This window comes from Borostomias antarcticus (genome assembly GCF_949987555.1).
Source record: "Borostomias antarcticus genome assembly, chromosome: 9".
Lineage (NCBI taxonomy): Eukaryota > Metazoa > Chordata > Actinopteri > Stomiiformes > Stomiidae > Borostomias > Borostomias antarcticus.
Window position 1 is genome coordinate 22,296,102 of NC_140242.1, and position 24,838 is coordinate 22,320,939.

Sequence of the window (24,838 nt, forward strand, 5' to 3'; positions counted from 1 at the left end):
ACAGGAGTCCATACAGACACTGGGATCTCCATCACCTTCTGCCCAGAGAGTTTACAACCTCATCAACCATCTTTATTTCCCTGACGTTGTGCCCTATGAAGATTGTGGTAAAGGTGGCGGCACCATCCCAGAGTTCTTCTTCAAACTGCCCCCTGAACTCCTTGTCAAACCCAGGGATACAATCTCTCTGTTTTGCGCTAAGAAAGGAATACCGACTCCGTTTATTATTTGGCTACACAATCAGTCGATTGTTGAAGAGTCTGTCTTTTACTCCCTGAAACATGATGGGCCCCTGTGCTGTTTAAATGTTAAGAATGTTGGTCCTGGTCAAGGGGGCACTTACACTTGCAAACTTGTCAACTCAGCTGGAGACGCTGAGTGCAGCACAGAGATGACAGGTTGGTCCTTACTGCTACCTTGGCCGTTCATGTCGATTCTATTCTCACTGCTCCCACCCACACTGCCCTTCACAGACAGGTGACATTTCTACTGACAACTTTCCAAAACTCAATGTAATGAGTTTAGGGCAGGTTGTCCAGCACATTGACTGTGATGTTGGAGACAGAGGTGTACTCATTTCACTGAGCACTTTTCAAAAGACAATACTATAGACTTAAGTGGCCATGTCAAAAAGGAAGCATGCAAAGAGGTCTATGTCATTGGAGAACGAAAATGGCAATATGGACACAATATGTCACCTGGATCTAACAGTATTGCACTTCAAGAGGTCTGTCAGGCAGGATAATCTCTAATATATATGTTTGTGTCTTCACAGTGACAACCATGGAGGAGGGATATGGAACTGCTCAGGATAAATCTAAAGGTAATGGTTTTTTTTTTTTTAATCATGTACATCAGTTGTACTTCCTGGAATGTTTTGGTCTCTGCTGTATTTTGAAACTTTTTTGCAGGCCCTACTAATGAATGTGTTAATGTCTGTGGAAACGTCTCATACTTTCTCTGTATCTTACTGTAACAATGATACAAGAATGTGTATATTTTGTGTCAGATTTCAGAACTACAAATCTAGATAGGACTCCATTTGAAGATATGGAGCTGTTGAATCCAATGTGCACTGCACAAAACAGAATGTTTTATGTTCATAGAGTTAATATATGTATGTTCATATGATCAAAAGTATGTTCATGGAGTATTGCAAGTGAGTCAGTAATGTCATTGTTCTACTCAGCTTTTTCTAGCTTGACTGTCTCGACTGAAGAAGAAAAACAGGAGTCTTACTTCACTCGCCTACAGTTACCAGACAAAAACAAAACACTTGAACTCCAACCAGAGTCCAAACGCTATTCTAGCACTTTAGAGAAGAAAAAAGAAAAGCCAGTTTTTATCACCCAACTCTCACCAGCAACTGTCACTGTCGGGGAGCCGGCTAGGTTTACTGTCACAGTATCTGGCTTCCCAAGGCCTAATGTTCAGTGGTTTCACAATGGCCATGTTATAACTAGTTCTTCTAGTTACACATTTGTCCAAGAACTAGATCAGTACAGTTTGGTCGTAAACAAAGTGCAGAAGGAGTTTGCAGGAGAATACTCCTGTACTGTGAGCAACAGGTTTGGCCAGTCAACATGCACATCTTTCCTACACATTCAAGTAAGCGATCCACAGAAAACAGAGAAAGGGGATGAGAAAATAATCAAAAACATTGGCAAACCCCCTGAATTCACAACAACTATCGAACCTGTCCAAACTATGGAGGGAGGCCAGGCTCTGTTCAAGTATGTTGTTACGGGGAATCCTCTTCCTGAGGTGCGGTGGCTCAGAGGTAGCTCCCAAATTCAGCCCAGTAAGTACTACCTCGTGGTGCACAATCAAGATGGATCTGGCTTCATGAATATCAAGAGCACCACACAGGAGGACAGTGGGCTTTATACATGCAGGGCTTCCAACCCATATGGGGAGGCATCTTGTAGTGCAGAGTTGGTCATGTTCAAAGAGACTGTCTCTGTATCTCAGCAGGAACAACACATGGTAGTTCAGAAACAAAAAGGGTATAAAGTATCCAAGACTGAGCAAGCAACAGAATCCCGCTTGTACATGGTCAACCTTCCTGGAGATGCCAGAGCAAGTCTTCAGGCAAGACATCAGATGGTGTACACCATTGGTACTGAGGACAGACAGGTTGTTTCAAGTGAACAGATTGACACCCTTAGGGAGCTGGATATCTCTGCAGCTACCCTTCAGAGAGAGCAGGTCACCCAGCAGGCTGCAGTGTTGCAGACCCATGAGGTAGAAGAGCGAGTTTCTGTGGCTCCCACACATCCACCTCAAGTTTCAGCAGTTCCTATGAAACAACTTCACATGGCTGCTTTTACATCTGCTGTCCAAGAAAGTCAGAACATCATAGAGCAGCACTCTGACCGAATCCAAAGCCCAGAAGTCATTGAGCTGGAGTTTGCAAAAGAGCAGCCCTCAAAGTTAAGGTCATCCATTGTAGAGGAGGTCCTTCCTCTCACCGCTGTGACAGAGGCTTTAAGTGATAGAATATCAGAAACGATCAAACCATCCACTGAACCAAGACAAGTTGTCACTAGCTATCAAGTAGATTCCAGGTTACCAATCTTGAAAGAGACAACAGGTATGACCATGAGGCCTGAGGAGGAGAGAAGCTTTAGAGTTACTGAAGGTGTCAAGATTTTATACTCCGCTCAATCATCAGGGCAACTGCCGATAACAGAGAGCCACTCTGAATCACTATCTGCAATAGATCCACCATCTCAGTCCTTGATAAAGAAAGAACATCTAAAGCCTATTGTTGCACCAGTCAGTGAGACTAAAGTTATATTGTGTACAGAGCAGGGATTTGAAATACATAGACCTGCACAAGAGAATGCTTTGGTGCATAAAGATACAGTACTTCTATCTGCGATGACAGCTGAGGAAAGACACCAACTCCAAGCTGAACACTCAAGAGTGATACCTGGTTTGGAATGTGCTATGTCTTTGCACCTTCAAACAGAAGGGGAACAGCTCATGCATCTACAGATGATTAGTGATCAAGACTTATTGCAGTCTGAAGGGCGATTTACTTGTGAAAGACCTTCGTCAGAGAATGCAAGTGCAAGGAAAAGCCCTATTCTTTTACACACAGTGACCCAAGATGAACAGAGATCTGTAATTTGTGAGGATACCTCTGAGTTTTCAGCCAAGGCAGAAACAATGTTTATTCAACCCAATAAGGAGGCCCCTACCCCATTACATCTTCAATCAGTTGAGTCAGTGACTACATTACCCAAAGAAAGTGTCCTGACCATTGAAAAACCAGACCAGCAGATGGCAGCACAGAAGCAGGAAAAGGCCAGAAGACATGCAGCGACCTCTGAAGATAGAAAGGAGCTTACAGCTGATTATCACAAAGATCTTGATGTTTCAGTAACTGGTGTTCAGTCAGAGCTTAAAACAGAGCCCCGACCTCAAAACATTCTTCAGGTCACTTCAAAGCCCATGCAGCTTCCAAAGGAGACTCCATTTACCAGCGATATCAAACAGCAGCGAACATCAATCAAGAAGGAGGATCGCTGGGATATCATGCAATCAATAACTGTGGTGGACAATCGAAGCTTAGAAGAGGGGCACACCAATAGGTTGAAAGCTGATGAGAAAGTCAAGCCAGAAATTAAAATTGAACCCAAGATCCCTACACAACCTGTCTATATTGAGGAGCAGGCAATTTCAACCGAAAGCTGTACTGTTTTAGATGCAGCAGAGCAAGACTTTGCAGTCCAGATCCATGAAGGGCAATCAGTGAGGCAATCAATTGTTTTGGAGGAGAAACAAATCATATTTGGTGAACAATCAAGTGAAATAGGGAAGTCTGAAGGATGTGTTGTGAGCATGAAGACTCAGACTAAAGGGGTTATGTTTATTCACGAATCTCAGGAGAGCCATGCTCTTCCAAAGGAGCTTACCTTTGTGATTCCAATGCCAAAACCACTCAGTCTGAACATCAGACATCAGTTGAAAAATGCACTGCAGTCTGCGGTGGCTAGTGAGCAGCAACTGTTACTAGCAGATGTCATTGGGAGTTTAGAGCCTGTTAAGGTACAGGAAGTGAAAGTACAGAAGGAACCCAAATGTGCAATGTTCACATACCTTATCACTACAACAGGTGCTCCAAGGGAAATAACACTGGCGTTTGAAGGTGAATACCCACAGACTGCTGATCTGAGGACTGAACTCCAGGCAGCTTTCCATGCTATAGTTTATCGTGAGCAACAATGCCTGCCATCTGAGCAACCTGGTACAATGCAAATTGACAGGCCCCAGAGAGTTCAGGTTAGCAATACACGCTCCAAAGAGATGATGTCATCAGTGGTGGACACTGTGAGAGTAGCAGAGAGTGCAGTAGATTTTGCATCACCTAAATCTCAGTCTGCTGCACTCAAGACTGAAGCAAAGGCATCTTTCCAACAAGTTACAGTACAGGCTCACTCTAAGGTTCATGAGTCGTGGCATAGTAGCAGGCAGGAGGCCAGATCTGTGGCAGTGAAGAGCCAGCAGAGAGATGTGAGTTCTACAGATAAAACCACAACAGTACCCCTGGACCCAATCTCTGTGGAACAATCAGTTGTTTTATCTATAGAAAAAGAGGAGTATATTTCAGAGGCAATCATGATTAGTGAATCATCAGAGACATTGACCAAAGATTACCCTATTATGTTGAACTCACTCGAGGACATGGCTACAGAGGAGAATAGTAAAGTTACTTTCAGTGTGACCATAAAATGTGTTAAAAAGGTGAACTGGCTTTTCAATGGAAAATTGGTGAAATCTGGCAAAGAGTTCAAGTGTTCCAAAGACCATGACACATTCACATTAGTAATCAACAAAGTAATCAAGGAGAAGCATCAAGGAGAATATGTCTGTGAGGCTGAGAATGAAGCCGGCAAGACCACCACATCTTCAAGACTCACAGTAGTCTCAAGAGGTTGGATGAAGGGGATATTTTGATATTACAATTGTAACATCTTGTCTATTCATGCAATATTTTAGCATGTGTTGACTCCTCTCTAAAATCATCCCTAACAGTAGGGTTTCTGTTGACATCACCCCCATTTCCACCCTCCAATGTTGATCCAAAGAAACACGTTCACTTTCAAACCTTTCACTCCATATCTTAAAAGCACATGTCACCTCTCACCTCTGGATCATCCCTCTCAGTGCTACAACTTCCTCTTCTCTTTGCATGCTTTCTTCCTTATCATGGTCTGGCTGTTCATTTACACAGCTTGGTCTCAACCTAACACCATTTCCTCCACAGTGTCATCCTAGGTTCATCATTTCACCTTTTAACTATTTTGGTTTTCAGTGCATTAACTTTGTTATTTTATGTCCTTTCTATACATTTTTCAGTGCCACACTTTAGGTACAAAATCAGTCCCGTGGACATCAATGTTGGCAGGAATGCCAAGTTTGAATGTGAGATTGAAGACGCACCCAATGTGACTTTCAAGTGGTTCAAGTCTGGAAATCCCATCAAAGAGACTAACACGTGCAGGATAATCAGCCAGCATAAGACATCTGCTCTGGAGCTTCTGAACCCAACCAAAGCAGATTCTGGTGAATACACCTGTAAGGCGTCCAACCAGCATGGCAGTGACAGCTGCTCCGCCTCCCTGACAGTGACTGGTAAGTTAAATATTTTCCTTGAATTGCAGCAAATTGATTGGGGGGGGGGGTCTCTTAATATGGAATTATCTGTTCTTTTTGCATGCCAGGCTTATTATGGCATCTATACACAAGTCACCTTGTCTTCAAAATATTTCTTTAAAACATTTTTAGTCGGTTTATTTCTCAGGGACAGTGCATATTAATATACATTACTGTAAATATGCAGTAAATATGAGTTAGCCAAGGGGCTAGTTTTCATCCGTAGTCCCTGGCCAGGTGTGAAGTTGGTGACCAAATACTTATTTAATTAATTGATTAGACATTATTACTTTTTAAAATTAATCTTCATCTTCAGTGTTGTCAGAGAGCCTTATCTTAGAGCCTCTAACAGATTTTAAACATGATACACATATTTGGGGGCTATGAGGTTTTCTACTACTAACTTCTGTTTCTTATTCTCAAACTCCATAGAACTTTTTCCGCCTGCCTTTGTAACTAAGCCTGATCCACTGACTTTGTATGTTGGAAAGAAAGCCACAATTCAGTGTGTGATAACAGGCTCCTCTCTGAGTGTTGTCTGGCACAAAGACAACAAAGTCATTTCTCCAGATGTAAACTGCAGAATCTCTTCTGATAAAAACAAGTACACTCTTGAGATACCGAAACTTGAACCTTCTGACCAGGGCATTTACATCTGTAAGGCATCCAACAATGTTGGGACAGCTATGTGCAGTACAGAGCTGAGAGTTATCAACAAGCCCAACTTTGTAAGGACCATTGAATCAGTGTCAACAGCTGTCAGAACCCCACTGCACCTTGAGTGCCAAGTGGATGAGGACACTGGAGTGACCATCTCCTGGACAAGGGATGGCAAAAAGATTCATCAGTCGATGGATTGTAAACTGTCTTTTGAAGATAAGATGATCTATCTTGATATTCCAAACACAAAACTTAAAGACTCAGGAGAATATGTTTGTACAGCTGCAAATGATGCTGGAAGCACAACTTGTTCCACTTCAGTAATAGTGCGAGGTAAGACTGAGTCGTTAATTTTCACCATTGCTGTAGTATTTGAAGCATATCAAATCTACAGTCCTGAAAATTAACAACCACGTGTGGTTAGATAGACTGCATGCAGCATATTCTCAGCAATGGCTGTATCCTCAGCTGTCTCTTTGCTTGTCTTTACGCATCTTCCTCAACTTTGAGTTTGTTTGTTTTTTTCTGTTTTTTTGAATGACAATGCTTCAAATGATGTTGGAACTGTGTAATGCCTACACTCTTTAGAGCCACCAGTCTTTGTGAAGAGGCTGGAACCAATTATGGTCTGGAAGCAAGGCACTGCTGCACGGATGCAATGCACAGTTAAAGGATCCCCTGAACTACATGTTACCTGGTTCTTAAATGACAAAGAGCTCTCTGCTTCCAAAAAATACAAAATCACTTTGAAGGAAGGTCTGGCGACACTGGAGTTAAGCGAGGTGGCTTTACTAGACAGTGGAAACTACACATGTGAAGTGTTGAATGAGGCAGGCTGTGAGAGCTGCAGCACTAAGTTAACTGTTAAAGGTTTGTGGACACTGCTGTCATACCTAATAACACACTTTGATACGATCATCAGAAGATGACATTCTCTAATCACACTTTTTTTTCTCAGAACCACCCTCTTTCAGAAAAGAATTGCAAATGGTTGAGGCTGTGAGGGGAAGTGTTGCCACATTTGAATGTGAGATAGAAGGCACTACTCCTTTTGAAGTGAATTGGCTTTACAATAAGAAAAGACTCACTACAGATAAGAAGTACAAAATTGTCTCTCAGGAGTTGAGGGCCTGTTTAGAGATCTGCTCATTTGAAAGTGCAGATGTGGGGGAATATCAATGTGTTGTATCAAATGATGTTGGCTCAATCGCTTCGAAGTCAGTTGCCAAGCAGAAAGGTCAGTAAAGCTACATCACATTGGGTGATTAAATGATAACAGTGCACTATTTAGAATCCTGTATTATTACACATTAATTAATTAAATAATTTATTAATTTATTTTACCATAGAACGACCAGTATTCTCAAAGAAAATTGAGAGTGCAACAGCAGTATTTGGCAATGCTGTGAAACTGCAGGGTTCCATTAAAGGCTCAGCCCCCATCACAGTTAAATGGATGAAGGATTCAGAATGGCTGAGAGATGATGACCCTAATGTCAAAATGACATTTGAGAACAATATTGCTACTATGTCAATCTCAGCTGTTGACATTCATCATGGTGGCCAGTACTCCTGCCAAGCAGAGAATGAGGCTGGTCACCAGACATGTGAAGCCTCCTTAGCAATTCAAGGTCAGACTAATAATATTCCTCAAATGCGTTATCATTGTGTATCAAAATTATGTTTGAAAATCTAAAATCATGAAATTCTGTTTTAGAGCCTGCTAGAATCTTAGAGAAAGCAGCATCCATAAATGTGACAAACGGGGATTCAGCAATCTTGGAGTGCACTGTTTCAGGAAGCCCAGACCTCAAAGTGAAATGGTTCAAGGATGGAAAGGAGATCATAGGAGGTCGAAAATATAAGATGACTCTTAAGGACAATGTTGCCATCTTAAAGATACTTGTGGCGGAAAAAGAAGACACTTCTGAATACAAGATGGAAGTTTCCAATCGTGTTGGAAAAGACCAGTGCTCTTGTTGTGTTACTGTGTTAGGTTAGCTCTATTTTAGATATATTATTCTACTCTTTATAGAATAATGCTAACAAGAATGTCTTATGAACATTGTATTACGTTCAACAGATCGTACTACCCCACCATCCATCACAAAACATCTTAAGAAAGTTGATGGAAATGTCGGTACCAACATCATCATGGAGTGCAAAGTATCTGGATCACAACCCATGGCAATATCTTGGTACAAAGATGATAAAGAAATTAAGTTTGGACAGAAATATAACATTGAAACCAAAGACATCACGTCTATATTGTGTATAACCAATTCGGAAAAGAGTGATGATGGAGTGTACACATGCCGAGCAACAAATGCTGCAGGATTTAAAGAGAGCAGTGGAACGGTTTGTGTCAAAGGTCAGACTCTTTGCCCCTACATGACATTTATGTACCTTATTTAGGCATACATAAATGTCATAAATGTCATACATGTGTGCCAAAGGTCAGACTCTTTGCCTCTTCATGACATGATTTAGGCTTGATCCTCACACTTCTTATAAGCAAGCTCTATGAATACATAAATACTGTTTTTCTTTCAAACTGAATTTAGAACCTCCAATCTTCACGTTGAAACCTGACTCCCAAGATGTCATACCAGGATCTATTGTTATCTTGAAGTCAGCTTTCTCTGGAACAGCTCCCTTTACTGTTAAGTGGTTCAGAGAGGACAAAGAGATATCAACTGGAGGCTCATGTTTTATCAAGAAAAATGCCTCATCAAGCCTCTTGGAGCTTCACTCTGTGAAACCTACTGACTCTGCTAACTACACTTGTCAAGTATCCAACGATGCTGGGAAGGTGTCATGCACGGCAGTGCTGTTTGTCAGAGGTGCCCTTTTTTTTATCAACCACGCAGATGTGTTATACATTAGAGTAATACCTCTCTAAATATATTGTGCTAAACTAATACCATTGTTAATTCACAGAACCACCTGCATTTTCAATGAAGCTCGAGCCTTCAAAACTGGTGAAAAATGGACATCCTCTTCTGTTGTCCAGCAAAGTACAGGGCAGCCCTATGATCAGTATCAAATGGTTAAAGAATGATACTGAAATCTGTCCAAATTACAACTGCCAGATGATGTTCACTGACTCAGTGGCCTCATTGGAGATAGTCAAGTGCACTGTTTATGATAGTGGAGATTATGTTTGTGTGGCGTCAAGTGAAGCTGGTAGTGACCGCTGCAGCTGCACAGTGACCGTCAAAGGTTTGTTGAATGTTCAGGGTTGCATATTCTCCTTTTGATCTTAACTTGCATATAACAATGTTGTTGCCTCTTTATTTTAGAACCTCCAATGTTTGTGAGGTCTTTTGAGACTACCGAAGTTGTGAAAGGATCTGATATTGTCTTGGAAGGCACGGTTTCAGGCTCTGCTCCGTTTGAAATATGTTGTTATCATGGCAGCAAGCAAATCAGAAATGACAAAAGGCATAAGATCCATGTTCAGAATGGTACTGTTACTGTCCAGATTCTAAAATGTGAGGCTGGAGATGCTGGAAAGTACCAATGTACCATAGCCAATGATGTTGGAGAGTCATCATGTTATTACCAAATAACATTAAAAGGTTAGTTTTAAGGCTGCCTTATTTGATACACAAATACTGTTAAGCTAGCTGCATTTAATAGATTGATGTCTGATCTCATGTATGGCCTTCCTCCAATAGAGCCCCCATCATTTGTTCAGAGATTAGAAAACATCAGTTCCTTAGTTGGCTCTGAGATCTCTATGCAGTGTATGCTGACTGGATCACTGCCCATGACTGTATCCTGGATCAAAGATGATCGTGAGCTTACAGAAGATGAACATATAAATATGTCCTATGAAATGAAATCTGCAGTCTTGAATTTGAAAAACACACAGATAGTACATGGTGGAAAATATATCTGCCAGGCACAGAATGATGCTGGAAGTCAGAAGTGCATAGCGATGCTTACAGTCAGAGGTTGGTAGGATCTTGTGACCATCTCCATATGATACACTAATTGCATTCAATGTTTGTTTGTCTGATATGGTCCTGTATTGTTTCATTAATACAGAAAAGCAGATCATTCATTTTTTAATTATTTGTTTGTCACAGAACCAGCAAATATCATAGAACAAGTCAAGTCTGTCAGCGTTACCACAGGAGATCCAGCCACTCTTGAATGCAGGTTTTCAGGAAGTAAAGTTCTAAAAGCCAAATGGCTGAAGGATGGAAGGGAGCTGACTTCAGGTCAAAGATACAAATTGCAAAGCACTGATACAAGCTCCATTCTGAAGATTCTTGCTACAGAGAAGAGTGATAGTGGAGACTACACATTTGAGGTTTCAAATGATGTTGGAAAAAACTCTTGTGAGGCTACACTCACTGTTCTGGGTCAGTTTATTCCAGGATCTTTTGTCTCTTTTGAACTTTTGTTAACACTCTCTTGCAATATGCTCACTGTGTACCATGTATCCCTTGTTCATGATAGATCAGACAATCAAACCATATTTCACAAGAAGATTGAAGGAAACAGAGAAAATCAAAGGATCATTTGTCCATTTGGAATGCCTTCTTTCTGGCTCTCTGCCTTTAACTGTACTCTGGTACAAAGATGAGAGCGAGATCAAGACTGATGAGAAACACAAGTGCACATTCTTTGACAACTTGGCGTTTTTGGAAATCAGTCATCTTGATAGTTCGGACAGTGGCAGCTATACCTGCATTGCTAAAAACAAAGCAGGGAGTGACCAGTGTTCTGGTGCCTTATCTGTGAAAGGTTTGCTTACATTTCACATTCCCTAACATGAGGTGGCATATGCAGTATATTCATAACATTTATATTTATAACACCTATACACATTTGTATATATGCTGAAAATGGTAGAAATTACTAAAAAAAAAGTATTTGCCCTTTTTCAACAGAACCACCATGCGTTCTTGAAAAACCTGAATCACTGGATGTTGTGCCTGGATCAAAGGTTCAGTTTAATGTCCTTGTGTCCGGCACTCCACCACTGACCATTAAATGGTTAAAGGATAAGAAAGAGATTGTGTCAGGTTCTGACTTCTCTGTGATTAAGGATAACACTTCAACTTCATTGGAAGTCTTCTTTGCCAAAACATCAGACTCTGGAAACTATGTCTGTGAAATTCAGAATGATGTTGGCTCTGCTATGTGCCAAGCAACACTCTTTGTCAAAGGTTTTAATTTACCTTACAGTAACTTACACTTCTGTCAGTATTGTGTGCACGGCTTAAACATACTTACACATGCATATTTGTTTTATGATATATTTTTCAGAAGCCCCCACTTTCCTTGAAAAGCCTGAGGTATTGTCAGTAGTTAAACTTGGAGAGAAAAAAATATTTGAGTGCAAGGTGAAGAGCACTCCAGATATATCTATGCACTGGTTCAGAGATGGGAATGAAATATGCCAAAGTATCAAACATAAGATGACATTTTCTAACTTCTTGGCAAGCTTGGAGATTTGTGATGCTGGCTTCAGAGACAGTGGGCTATACTACTGTGAGGCCCGCAATGAAGCAGGCAGAGAAAGTTGCAGTATGGAACTTGCAGTGAAAGGTCGGTTTATGTGTGTAGACCATTTCCACCTGTGTGTCAACACCAATTGGCTGGCTCATTAAAACATGCTTCCATGTTTCAGAACCCCCATCCTTTGTAGAGGACCTAGTACCTCAGGAGGTTGTAAAAGGCTCTGTGGCAGTTTTGCACTGCCAGGTGGCAGGAACTGCGCCTTTTGAGGTGGCATGGCACAAGGATAGAAAGCTGATTAGACACAGTAAAAAACACAGAATCACACAATGTGAAGCTACTGTGAGTCTGAAAATCCAGTACTGTGATGTGTTGGATATGGGTGTCTATCACTGCGTAGTTTCCAATGAAGTTGGAAGCGGTTCATGCTCTGCAACAATGTCTATGAAAGGTCAGTCTTATATTTTCAAGCTGAAATCAACATTGTCTCGTTAGTCTATAGATACAATTCTAATGACATGTTTTCTTCACATTAGACCCACCATCGTTTGTAAGGAAAATTGAAAATATCTCCCCTGTTTTGGGAGAGGTTGCCACATTTCAATGTGTTGTTACGGGATCACCACCTTTGTCTGTGCAATGGCAAAAAGATGACAACTGGATCTTGGATGATCCTAAGATCGAAACGGCATTTGACAATAATGTGGCAACTTTAAATATTCCTGTGTGTGAAGCCTGTCATAGTGGACAATATACCTGCCAGGTCCTAAATGAAGCTGGATGTGATAAGTGCTTTGCAATCCTATTGGTGCAAGGTTTGTCTTTGCTTTGCTTAAACAGTTATTGAGACAAACTATTTTAAGTTAAAATCTTCATTTATGCAATTATACAATATTCTATCTGTTGTAGAGCCACCAAAGATTATAGAGAAACCAGAAGTGGTCAATGTAACTCTCGGTGATCCAGTCAGTCTGGAATGCAAGGTAGCTGGCACTCCTGACATCAAAGTCAAGTGGACAAAAGATGGCAGAGAACTCCTACCTAGCAGGCAACACAAGATTTATTTTGAGAACAATCTCAGCAGTTTCAAGATTCAGTCTACACTGCTAGAAGATGGGGGGAACTACCTGTTTGAGGCAGGAAATTCTGTTGGCACATGCAACAGCAAAATCAAATTGATTGTAATAGGTCAGTTACCTATATTTTTGAATTTTATTGGTGTAAGGTAGAATTGGAAGTAACCGCTCTTAATTGTATTTTGTTATAATTTTTAAACAGAACAAGCAACTGCCCCTACTTTCATCAAGAAATTGATGGATATTCAAGAGGTTGTGGGGTCTGTGGTTTATTTGGAATGCAAAGTTGTTGGTTCTTTGCCAGTAGCAGTGCTGTGGACCAAAGATGGACATGTCATCCCCAGTACATCTAAGTATAAGTCCAAACACACTGACAATACATTGTCACTGGAGATCAAATATTTTGATGCGGAGGACACTGGAAAATACTCCTGCAAAGTAACAAACAAAGCTGGGAGTTGTGAGTGCAGTTGTGCACTTAAGGCAAAAGGTTAGAGTCAAATTCTAATCATTGATTTGTTTTACTCTGATTGGATCTTATCTTGAACATAGAATGTGTACAACTACACTACCATGGTGCACACTCGGGCCAAAGTAAGTCCCTAACAGTAAATTATAGTCCAGAAATGGTCTCACTGGACAGATGGACACACCTCAGCCCACTCTTTATTTTCTTGGAAGAAAGTAAATGTGCATGGTGTAGCTTTAAGGTACCAGCTTTCAAATTGTGTCTTACAGTATATGATCTTTCTCTAACTGCATTTTTAGTGCCACCAACATTTATATCTGAACCAGAGTCTCTGGCTACTGTCCCCAAGTCAACTATACACTTCAAGAGTGTATTTGAAGGAACACCTCCTTTCTCTGTGAAATGGTTCAAGGATGACTCTGAACTTATGTCTGGACCATCACAGTTGATTGGAGTGGAGGGCAACTCTTGCTTTTTGGATCTTTATTCAGTTGGACCTTTGCAAAATGGAATTTACTCATGCCAAGTTAGCAACGACGCAGGCAAAGTGAAGTGTGCAGCCAATTTAGTGGTGAAAGGTGAAAGGACTTCATTCTCTTTTTTGTGCCCCCATCACTTAATAAGTTAATCTTTTTTCTTCATTTTCATTGCTGCTTCATCTGCCTCTCTCTACCTGTGTAACCTATGCTTACCATTTTTTTCCAGGATTATCTGACCATTTACACAGACAGTTATATTAAGCATTGCACTGCTTAATCTAAATCAACACAATTTTAAACAATCTTGTTTTTTGTTCTTATTTATGTAACGTCATATTTTTTGGCTTTGCAGAACCCCCTGAATTTGTCCTGAAACTACCGGCCTACACTTTTGTGAAGCAGTGTGAACCAGTCCGTCTTGAATGCAAAGTTACCAGTGCAAACTCCCTGAAAATGTGCTGGTACAAAAACGACAATAAGATAACAGATGATGACAACAATAGAACATCATTTGTTGACTCAATGGCAGTCCTTCAGCTGCTTACCGCAAGATTTGATGACAAAGGAGTTTACACCTGCGAAGCCCAAAATGATGCTGGAAGCATAAGCTGCAGCACCATTCTGGCAGTCCAAGGTTAGCTACTGGATGGTGACACTTTCATTGTATTTGACTGATATGTGGGATTTATTTTTTAATTAACTGAAGCATGGATCTCAGTGACTGACACCGCCATTGTGAGATTTTTGTCATTGTAGTTTTACCATTCACCATTATGACATTCCTCTTAGAAATGCAGCATGGACCTCCAACGAATGATTCCTCCCTCCACTGATCTGGCCTTGTCCTTTGTAATTTAATGTTGTTCTTTTTCATTAGGGATTTTCTATAGCATGATCCTCAAAGAATGAGTTGTCCTTTCAATGATGCAATGACATTTATGACATTGTCATTGGTTGTTCACTTGCTCCTTTTGTGGTACGGGATTTCTCTATGGGAAGCATGGACTTGGTGTTTACTCCCTCTTTCCACTATCTTATTTCTGCCTGGTCACTATTTTGATTAAACCATTGCAGAGTGGATATTTCTAGCATGGACTAAGTAGCATGTCCCTCCGAAAATCTCTGTTCCCTTGGACTTGTCAATGCCCGCATTGCTTGAGGGAATGCAAAGACCTTGCTCTGGAACCATATTGTGCTAACAAAACGGATGATCTTGTTTCTAGATCCACCATCCTTCCTCACAGTGTCGAAGCCAGTGGAGGGGGTAAAGGGCAAAGACATCTGCCTCTATTGTGAGCTGTATGGCACAGCACCATTTGAGATTATCTGGTTCAAAGACAAACGGGCTGTTAAGGAAAGCAGAAAGTATAAGATGGTCAATGAGGGTACCTCTGCCACTCTTCATATCCTTGGATTAGATGGCTCAGATGCTGGCCAATACGAGTGCAGGGCAACAAACAATGTGGGAAGTGAAACCTGCCACACTGTCGTTAGTCTCAGAGGTTAGTAAATTGTGAATGTATTGTATATCGAGCTCACTGTAAGGCAGTATGATCACAGCCCCTCACCACATTCTTTTCTTACTCTCAGAACCACCAGTGTTTGTGAAGAAAATCACCAACCAATCGGTCAAATCTGGTCAGGAAATGATAGTGACTGCCACAGTCAAAGGCGCTCAGCCAATGACTGTGTCCTGGGTTCAGGACAAGGACCATGTTCTCAGAGATGGTGACAACCGACAAATTACCTTTGAGAACAATACAGTCACCTTGAAAGTGTTAAACGCAGACTCGACCACTCCTGGAAAATACACTTGTCAACTCCGAAATGATGCTGGAGTGGTGGAGTGTGTTTCCAATGTGAATGTCCTAGGTTTGTACAATTCTTTAATCCACATCAGTGATAACTACATTGGTAAGGATACATCATCATCTAAATATAATCTTTTAATTTTCAGAGCCCGCAACAATTGTGGATAGCCCAGAGTCTTTCAATGTCAAGGCAGGTGATACAGCAATTATAGATGTTACTGTGTCAGGGACACCAGAACTGAAAACCAAATGGTTCAAGGATGGTGTTGAGCTCTCTTCTGGCAGGAAGTATAAGATGACCTTCTCAAAGATGATCTCAACCCTGAAGATTTTGTCAGCTGAGAGGGGTGACACAGGAGAATACTCATTTGAGGTCAAAAATGAGGTTGGCAGTGCTTCCAGCAAAACCTACCTTACTGTCCTAGGTTGGTGACATCTACTTTTCTGACACTGGAAATCCACGGTCATATTTATACTCCACTATCTTAAAGTCTGACTACCTTTGCATTAAACCTGACGTATTGTCTTTTAAAACAGATAAGATGATCCCACCAACATTCATCCGGAAACTTAGGGACACTCACACTATTGTGGGTAAACCTGGTGAAATGGAATGCAAAGTCTCTGGCTCTCCTCCTTTTGTGACCTCTTGGTACCATGATGGCCAGGAGATCAGGAGTGGGCCAAATTATGACATTACATGCAGTGACAATACTTGTAAACTGAGAGTGCCAACTCTTAAGTTGTCTGATTCAGGAAAATACACATGCAAGGCTGTTAACACAGCAGGGGCCAGTGAAACAAGTGCTTCCATGGTAGTAAAAGGTAAGTATATATGCTTAGCTATGAGCATACATTATTGTGATTTATTTTTCAGAATCAGAACTACTGTAGCTCATTTCAGAAAGCATATACTTACTCTGCTACATTTCTTTTCTTATGTTCAGAGCCTCCATCTTTTGTGGAAAAACCAGAGAAAAAGGAAGCTTTGCCTGGCTCAAATGTTATTTTCTCAGCCATTGTTAGAGGAAGTACCCCTCTGAAAGTCAAATGGTTCAGGGGCAGCAAAGAAATTGTGTCTGGAAGGAGCAACACAATTGCTTTACGGGACAATAAAGCCACTCTGGAGTTATTCAAAATTGACAAATCCCACGCTGGAGAGTATACATGCCAGATCATTAATGATGCTGGAAAGGAAAGCTGTCCAGTTCACCTGTTTATAAAAGGTTGGTTAGCATAACAGTACATTTAAAATAGCCTTATTCCTCTGCATGAATTCATAAGGAGATGTATACAACTAATGTCAACATTGCTCCTCTCAGAACCTGTGCACTTTGTGAAGAAGCTGAAGGACATTTGCTGTGAAAAGGGGACATCTTTAAAACTGGAGTGCACTTTTACTGGAAGCCCAAGAATATTTGTAACCTGGATGAAGGATGGCAAGCAGATCTGGGCCTCTTATCAGTACAACGTGATGACCACTGAAACCTCTTGCATCCTGGAGGTGTTAAACAGTGACAGACTTGAAGCATCTGGAAGATACTCTTGTGAAGTTTCCAATGGAGTTGGAAGTGATATATGCCATGCACAAGTGACCATACTAGGTAAACCTAAAAAACAAAACATCTTTTTACTATTCACCATCAAATTCTACTTCAATGTATCCATAATCCTATTATTTTATAACTTATTTAATTATATCTGTTACTTCAGAACGACCATACTTTATTGAGACTTTGGAACCAAAGGAAGTATCTACTGGTGATGTGGTTTGCTTGAGATGCCGTATTGGAGGAACTCCTGATATTGCAGTGTCCTGGTTTAAGGATGATGGCAAACTGCGGGCAACCAATAACTGTAAAATGGATTACTCTAATGGTATTGCTACTTTAAGACTGACCAAAGCAACCAAGGTTGAGCATGGTGAATACACCTGCAAATCAGAGAACCACATCGGATCTGCCTCCAGTAAATGCCAACTGATTGTGAAAGGTAATATTCACAATCTTCACTTCATTTTACACCAAATTTTGCTCATCGCACCCGATTCAAGAATGTCTTTTCTAGATATCAAAACACCACTCTCATTCCCCAAGAAACTTGTTAGCCTCCAAGAAGCTCTAGGACAGCCAGTTAGATTTGAGTGTTGTGTTGTAGGATCCTCTTCTCTTGAGGTTTCCTGGCTAAAAGATGGTGGATCTTTGCCAAATGATGGACAATACTTCATGTCTTATAATGATAACACTGCTGTTCTAAAGATTACCCGTGGTCAACTCAGACACTCTGGGGAGTACACTTGCATAGCTACAAATAATGTTGGAACTGCATCTTGTACAGCTAAGCTCACATTCCAAGGTTTGATTTTTTGATGGATATCCAATTAATAAGTCTTTTGTCCTCATTGAAAACAAAACAAAACTGTCGCTTTTTCATCCACATGAGTCTTATTCATTCATATGTGAACAGCAGTAACTAATGTAAATATTTCTCCTCTCAGAACCAGTGCACTTTGTGACGAAGCTGAAGGATTTGACTGCTGAATTAGGGAAACCTTTGAAACTTGAGTGCACATACACTGGAACCCCTAGGATTTTTGTAACCTGGCTGAAGGATGGCAAACAGATCTGGGCCTCATATCAGTATAATGTCAGAACTACTGACACCTCCAGCATCCTGGAAGTCCTCAACAGTGACAGACTTGCGGCATCTGGGAGGTACTCTTGTGAAGTTTCCAATGGAGCAGGAACTGATATATGCCATGCACAAGTGACCATGTTAGGCAAAATCCCTCCAAACTTCACCAAAAAGCCTTACGAGACCATGGAAGAGGCCGAAGGCCAAATGGTGAAGATCGAAGGCCTTTTATCTGGATCTCAGCCCATGACCATCACTTGGTACAAAGACAACAGTGAGATTCACAGGTCTGCTAAGTATGACATGACCTTCAAGAGCAATGCAGCTGTGTTGTGTATTAAGAACTCCCAGGTCTCAGACAGTGGCAAGTACTCATGCAAAGCTACCAATGAAGCTGGCACTGCCTCCTACCAAGTGTCCCTTACCATATCAGGTACTTTTCATTCCCATAGAACACATTCAATTTAGAATAGATTTTGTATTAATTGTGTTACATGATGGTGTCCTACATGGAGTCATACGTTTGCCTCTGAATAGTTTCTGTAATTCTCCTATCTCTTACTGAACTCCCCAGTGCAAAAGAAGCCTCCAGTGTTTGATATCCCTCTCAAACCTGTGACTGTGAACGAGGGAGAGAAGCTAAGCCTTAGATGCCATGTCTTTGGAACCCCTCCCCTTACAATTAACTGGATGAAGGACAGAAGGGAACTGAAATCCTCTGTTAACACTAGAATCACCTTTGTCGATGGCACTGCTTGTTTGGAAGTCAGCCAAACATCAAAAAGTGATGAAGGGGACTACCTTTGTAAGGTTTCAAATCAGGCTGGCAGTGACTTCTGCAAGTCCAGAGTGACTTTGAGAGGTATTTTGCTCATTACAGAAAACGTCCGATTGAAAATGTTAATCCATTGGTTGGGAATATCTTCTAGAGCTCTTGTTTTTATTTCAGATTGGTTTTCATTCACAGCATTATTATATTATAGCATTACTATATTATATATGTACATCTTAATTGAGAATCTGTTTATCTTCAGAAAAAGCAGGTGCTAAACCTGCTGTTACAGAAGCAGCTCCAGCAGCAAGTGCCCAAGCAAAAAGACTAGACAACCTGTTCTTCACTGAGGAGCCCAAGAACGCTCATGTGACTGAGAGTAAGTGGGTTAGAATTACAATGTCAAATGTATATATATTTTTTTTATCCTCAGTCACAATTCAATGAGGATGCAGTGTCTTTACTTGGGGTTTGGTTTAGTTTATTTATAGTCAACCATTGAACTATTTCTTTTTCAGAGGGCACTGCAACGTTCATTGCCAAAGTGGGAGGTGATCCCATTCCTAATGTGAAGTGGATGAAGGGCAAGTGGAGGCAGATCACTCATGGTGGTCGCATCTCTATTGAGCAGAAGGGCCAGGAGGCTAAGCTGGAGATCAGAGAAGTGACTAAATCTGACTCTGGCCAGTACAGATGTGTGGCCTCTAACACACATGGAGAAATAGAATGCAGCACTGACTTGAATGTTGAGGAAAGGAAAGATTCTGCCGGACTTGAAGGAGACTTCAGAGCAAAACTGAAGAAGTATGTGTGGTTGGAAATAGTGTTTACAATAGCTTTCATGTTTTAAATGAAAACTATTCTAGACCAGAAAACCAAGATTTTAACCTCTACTTGTGTATTTCCTCTTTTATACAAAGGACTCCATCTAAACAGAAGAGTCCAAAGAAGGAAGAGGATATTGACATTGTTGAGTTACTCAGGAATGTGGACCCTAAGGAGTATGAGAAATATGCTCAGACGTATGGAATTACTGACTATCGTGGCCTCCTTCAGGCCATTGAGCAGCTGAAGAGAGAGAAAGAGCAGGAAAGTGGAAAACAGGTGAGAAAGAAATCTAAAGGCTGACATCACTGTACTGTAGTGTTCAAACCCAATATAGCTACATCAAAAGAGACCACTCTACAATAGCTCTTATCCAAGTTTTATTTTAACTCTCCCTTTTCTACCTCAGGAGGCTGAGCATGGAGGGAGAGCCTCTGACGAGGATGTGGCCAAATATATGAGTGATCTGCAAGCAAAAATGCAGGCTGAGGTACTTGTTGAATGTGTAATGTTCCTGACACGTTGTGTGATAGTTAATGTATAAATAAGTCAACTGCAAACTGTTCAGATTTTGAAAATCTACCCTTTTCATTTGTAGCCTGTAACTCTAGTGAAAGACATCATGGACCAGACTACTCCTGAGAACAAGACAGCAGTGTTTGAGTGTGAAATTAAGATCAACTACCCAGAGATCTCCTTGTCCTGGTACAAGGCAACACAGAAGCTGGACAATAATGACAAATATGAAATCAGCATTGTTGGTGACCGGCACATTCTGAAGATCAAGCAGTGTCAAACCAGGGACCAGGGCAACTACCGTGTGGTTTGTGGCCCACACATCTCCAGTGCCAAGCTGACAGTTACAGGTAAGTCTTCATTAATATTTTTTGTAGTCTTGTACCCATGTCTGTACTTACACAGACAGGGAAATTATGTCTAACTTCCCATTGGTTTTTTTGTCAGACGAACAAACACACAAACCAAGTAAGGAGTCTTATTGACATCTAACATGTGTTTCCAGTTGTCACTTACTAACCTCTTTGCTCCTCGTGTACAGTTCTGTTCATGTCAACCTATGTGGTCTTGTGAGTTCTGTCTTTAGTTTTAGTTCTAAAGTTGCTATTGTCTTAATTTGATTACACCCATTGAAGAACTAAAAAAAAGTCACAGTACTGTAGAGAATAAACAATATAATATTTTATATTTAACAAATTATATTTACTGTAAGCTGAACCCTAAAACATTAAATGTACTTGTGGTTAGGAGATATGTAATCACAAATGTGTATTTACAATGACCCTCATTATGTCTTCAGCTGATCAAATTCAGTTCACCAAACGCATCCAGAACATTGAGGTGAATGAGCGTCAGTCCGCCACGTTTGAATGTGAGGTGTCCTTCGACAATGCCATCGTTACATGGTACAAAGACACTTGGGAGCTTAAAGAGTGCCCAAAGTATAACTTCAGAAGCGAAGGCCGACGGCACTTTATGATCATCCGCAATGTAACCTCTGAGGATGAAGGTGTGTACAGTTAACTCAGATTAATTTACTCTTATCTCCCTATCAATTACAAGGAAGATAACTTAGCAATCTTCATTGCTAATTCCTTAGGCGTTTACTCTGTGATTGCGCGTTTGGAACCCATGGGGGAGGCTCGAAGCACAGCTGAGCTTTACCTTTCAGGCAAAGGTCTGTACATTTACCAGCTAGACATTATTGCCTTACATCATTTCCTATGCTTCAGTTATAATACTTTGCCTCCTCCTCTTACAGATATTGGGTTAGGAAGGGTTCCTCATGGTGAGTAACATTTCAGTGTCAAATCTAGATAAGAAAATTCATTTTCAAAGACAAAGTAAAACAGCATATGCCTCTTATCAGAACCGGTGGGAAATTCTGATCAGACCACTCTAAACAAGTGTTTGAATTATACAGTCTGTGATGATAATACATTATACCAGTACATCATTATTAATAATATTTGTATTTTGACTCCAGACATTTACCAATTAGTAGTCCTACATGGTTTGTTTCTTGAGGCTTACTACTTAACTTAACTACTGTTTAGCACACTTGAGGCATGTGAGGTTTTACAGTCGTAGACACATCAAACTATAGACAATGTAAAGAAGATAATGCATTCTTAGTGCCTATTCTGGTAATGAACCCCTGTTTATAATAAAATCCTTAGATGTCCCTGATTCATCAATACGAGTTCCAGATGTTCCATCATTAGTTTCTTACCGAGGTAAGAGGAGGAAAACGCAACAGTTTAAATCAAATTCCATGCCAACTGTAAATGACTGGGTTCAATAAAGAATGTCTTCATTTTCAATTAAAAGATGAGTCTTCTGAATACTATTACAAGGAGAAGACGGAAGTGAGAGGTACATCACTTTGATGATTTGCACAATCTAACACTAATATATATGATTTTAACTCTTCCATTTAACTCTTCCATAAAGCACTGCATTTCTACCTTACACTCATCTTTAACCATCCGCTTAATAAATACGTAATATCTTCATCACCATCATCATCATCATCCTCTAAAAAAAATGTGGGCACTTTAACTCATTACTAAAAATAAAATAAGGGGTTGTGTCTACATAGCGCCTTTTTCTGGGTACCAGTGCCTTTATTCAATTGGTTCCAACGAGGAGATCGCTGGCCGCCTAGAGAAAAGCGCTGCGTCCATGTCTTTTTTCCAAGCGTCTTTTTCCAAGCTTTCTTTGAAATCTCAAGATATCTGAAAGGACACTATCATATACATACATCCAGTCATGCTGCCAGTGAGAGGCGAGAGACTAGTGATCACTAGTTGACTAGCGACTGTCTAGCTAGCTAACTGGTTACGTTTTAAAGATACACCGAAAGGGAAGTTTGGAGAACATATTGCTTCCGTACTTTGACGTATTTCCGCCTGAAACGGGCTGCAAGGGCGGGACATACGTTTAGATGAATTTCATTGGAATGTTATCAAGCCGGCGGGATATTCAACATTTGAGGCTGCAGAGTAGTTGACGTTTTGATTGACAGGGTGGATGTTGTGAGATTATTGGCCTAAAATCTAAGGTACCTTGTGTCGTAATTGCATGTGACCTACCGTTTTCCAGGAAGTAAGAAATTATATACTTTGATATAAGATAACAACAAACATAGAATTTTGTAATTTTTGTGGCATACATCGTTGAATAGGTGAACACTATGACCAATTATGTGAACCAAAATGGGACAGAATGCTTTTTTCATTTCTGTGCGACTTTAAGATGCTATATTGATTTACAACGCAGTTGTGCTTGGCTGCTAAGGGACATTGTCAGGAAAACTAGAAATGATTCGCCGATCGGCTAACGTTAATGCCAGCTGTGTCAAACTCTGCTGTTCATAAACAGCTGCTCATAGACTATGCACTCTGAGCTGTTGTGTTGATTTAACTTTGTCAATTGTTTTTGGTCAGTGACATTAAGGTACTGATATTTTGAGATGACAAATGTCAATACTCTCTCTCATCAGAAATATTTTTGTCCGCCATTGTTTAAAAAAATGTGGGTGTCATTTGGACACCTACGTTACGTTTGATGAAGCGTTGAAGGGCACGGCGAAGAAGCTCTGCCCAGCACCCTGCAGCGGTTTTCTGCCAGAAAACAGTGCTATGTGGACACACCCTAATGCACCAATATTTCCTAATTTATAAATGTATTCATTTAAAATATTTTGATTGGCTAGATCATGATATTTGACTGTTTGTTGATCTTCTTAGTTGTGACAATACTTACTCTCAAAGTAAATGAACAGGAACTGTGTTCTTGTTTCATTTGTACGTAAACAATCCTCCCTACTGTGAAGACATTGTGTTAATACAATGTTGTAATATAGAGTAACTACAGTATTACCACATACTTGTAAGAACAGCTTAACATGTGGTTTGTGCTCTTATTCCTACCATGGGTTGTTGTCTTCAATAGAATTTGAAAGTTGGACGATGCAAGAAAATCAATACTCTACGGTCACAGGTATAACAATAATATAAGTGCAGATATTGTAACATTTCTCAGTTTGGATAATGATTACTCAATCAGTCTGCCTATGGCTATTGCACACCTTACGTTTGTTGACTGTAAATGTTCAATGTATATGTTCAATGTGTGATAATTCTGTGTCGGTTATCTCAAAGTCCCATTACTGTTTTGTGATTTCCAATTTACTGTTTGTCCTCTTATCTGTTTTTACTAAATATAGAATAATTAATCTCTTGATATCACCATGACTGCTGCTGGTGTACGTTAAATATCCGATTGAGTCTTAAATGAAAACAGCTGGTGATATTTAAGACCTGTTATGTATTCTTAATACTTTATTCATTAATTATTGTTATATATGTCCTCAATTTTGGATATATCTAAGATTATTCTTGTGTCTCATCAGCAGAAAGAATACCCGTTGATGAAAGTGTTCAAAGACAATCAGTGGGAATGAGAGAGGAAATGCCTACCAAAGGTATAAAATAACAAGATAGCTTCTAGCTGTGAAAGCTTATGGCTGTAAATTAACAAGCTGGTCATCATGCCAATGGTGATTATTCAGTGGTTAATCCACTGGACGGTAGCCTTTATGTTTCTGTATGTTATGTCAAGTTTCCCCAACCTGTGTCAGTCCTACCAAGATCTTGTCTGTCCCAACTTCTTGTTTGGTGGCTATGGCTTGCAACAGTTGTTTACAGCTATTTTGTCTCTGCTGTTGTGCAGCTATCATTTGCCTCAACTTAAAAATGTTAAATGTTCTTTCATTAACATTTGCTTGTGCATTTGGTTGATGCTGCACCACTTCATTTTAAGCTTTGTAGCATAATAAAGTATTCTAACAAAAGACATATCTTTGAAGTTCCTGAGGCTTACAAGAAACAAGAGGATAAACCTTCCACTCCAGCAACGAAGGTGGCACCAGCTCCTAGCAAAGGTATTCACAT

The 24,838-nt window shown here is 40.4% G+C and overlaps 2 protein-coding genes across 2 annotated transcripts in view; both read left to right on the plus strand.

Annotated features, from left to right (window-relative positions):
• LOC311312896 (titin-like) overlaps window positions 1–22,622 on the plus strand; it is a gene marked incomplete at both ends in the record, with an annotated part of 41,296 nt that extends 18,674 nt beyond the window's left edge. Inside the window, 22 exons of the mRNA XM_084442904.1 lie at window positions 1,169–4,942; window positions 5,368–5,643; window positions 6,097–6,657; window positions 14,176–14,457; window positions 15,047–15,325; window positions 15,414–15,695; window positions 15,781–16,059; window positions 16,172–16,459; window positions 16,582–16,860; window positions 16,957–17,238; window positions 17,348–17,626; window positions 17,702–17,989; window positions 18,132–18,701; window positions 18,843–19,130; window positions 19,303–19,419; window positions 19,559–19,844; window positions 19,961–20,144; window positions 20,275–20,355; window positions 20,464–20,731; window positions 21,181–21,390; window positions 21,481–21,558; window positions 22,483–22,622. Of these exons, the coding sequence (XP_084299030.1) occupies window positions 1,169–4,942; window positions 5,368–5,643; window positions 6,097–6,657; window positions 14,176–14,457; window positions 15,047–15,325; window positions 15,414–15,695; window positions 15,781–16,059; window positions 16,172–16,459; window positions 16,582–16,860; window positions 16,957–17,238; window positions 17,348–17,626; window positions 17,702–17,989; window positions 18,132–18,701; window positions 18,843–19,130; window positions 19,303–19,419; window positions 19,559–19,844; window positions 19,961–20,144; window positions 20,275–20,355; window positions 20,464–20,731; window positions 21,181–21,390; window positions 21,481–21,558; window positions 22,483–22,622 (9,371 nt within the window). The remainder of the gene's footprint in view (window positions 1–1,168; window positions 4,943–5,367; window positions 5,644–6,096; window positions 6,658–14,175; window positions 14,458–15,046; window positions 15,326–15,413; window positions 15,696–15,780; window positions 16,060–16,171; window positions 16,460–16,581; window positions 16,861–16,956; window positions 17,239–17,347; window positions 17,627–17,701; window positions 17,990–18,131; window positions 18,702–18,842; window positions 19,131–19,302; window positions 19,420–19,558; window positions 19,845–19,960; window positions 20,145–20,274; window positions 20,356–20,463; window positions 20,732–21,180; window positions 21,391–21,480; window positions 21,559–22,482) is intronic.
• LOC311313347 (roundabout homolog 1-like) lies at window positions 12,238–13,481 on the plus strand (the record flags this gene model as incomplete). Its single annotated transcript, XM_084443470.1, has 5 exons — window positions 12,238–12,250; window positions 12,336–12,614; window positions 12,709–12,987; window positions 13,078–13,313; window positions 13,428–13,481. The coding sequence occupies 5 exons, from the start codon at window positions 12,238–12,240 to the stop codon at window positions 13,479–13,481; spliced, it is 861 nt and encodes a 286-aa protein (XP_084299596.1).
• Window positions 22,623–24,838: the final 2,216 nt, after the last annotated feature.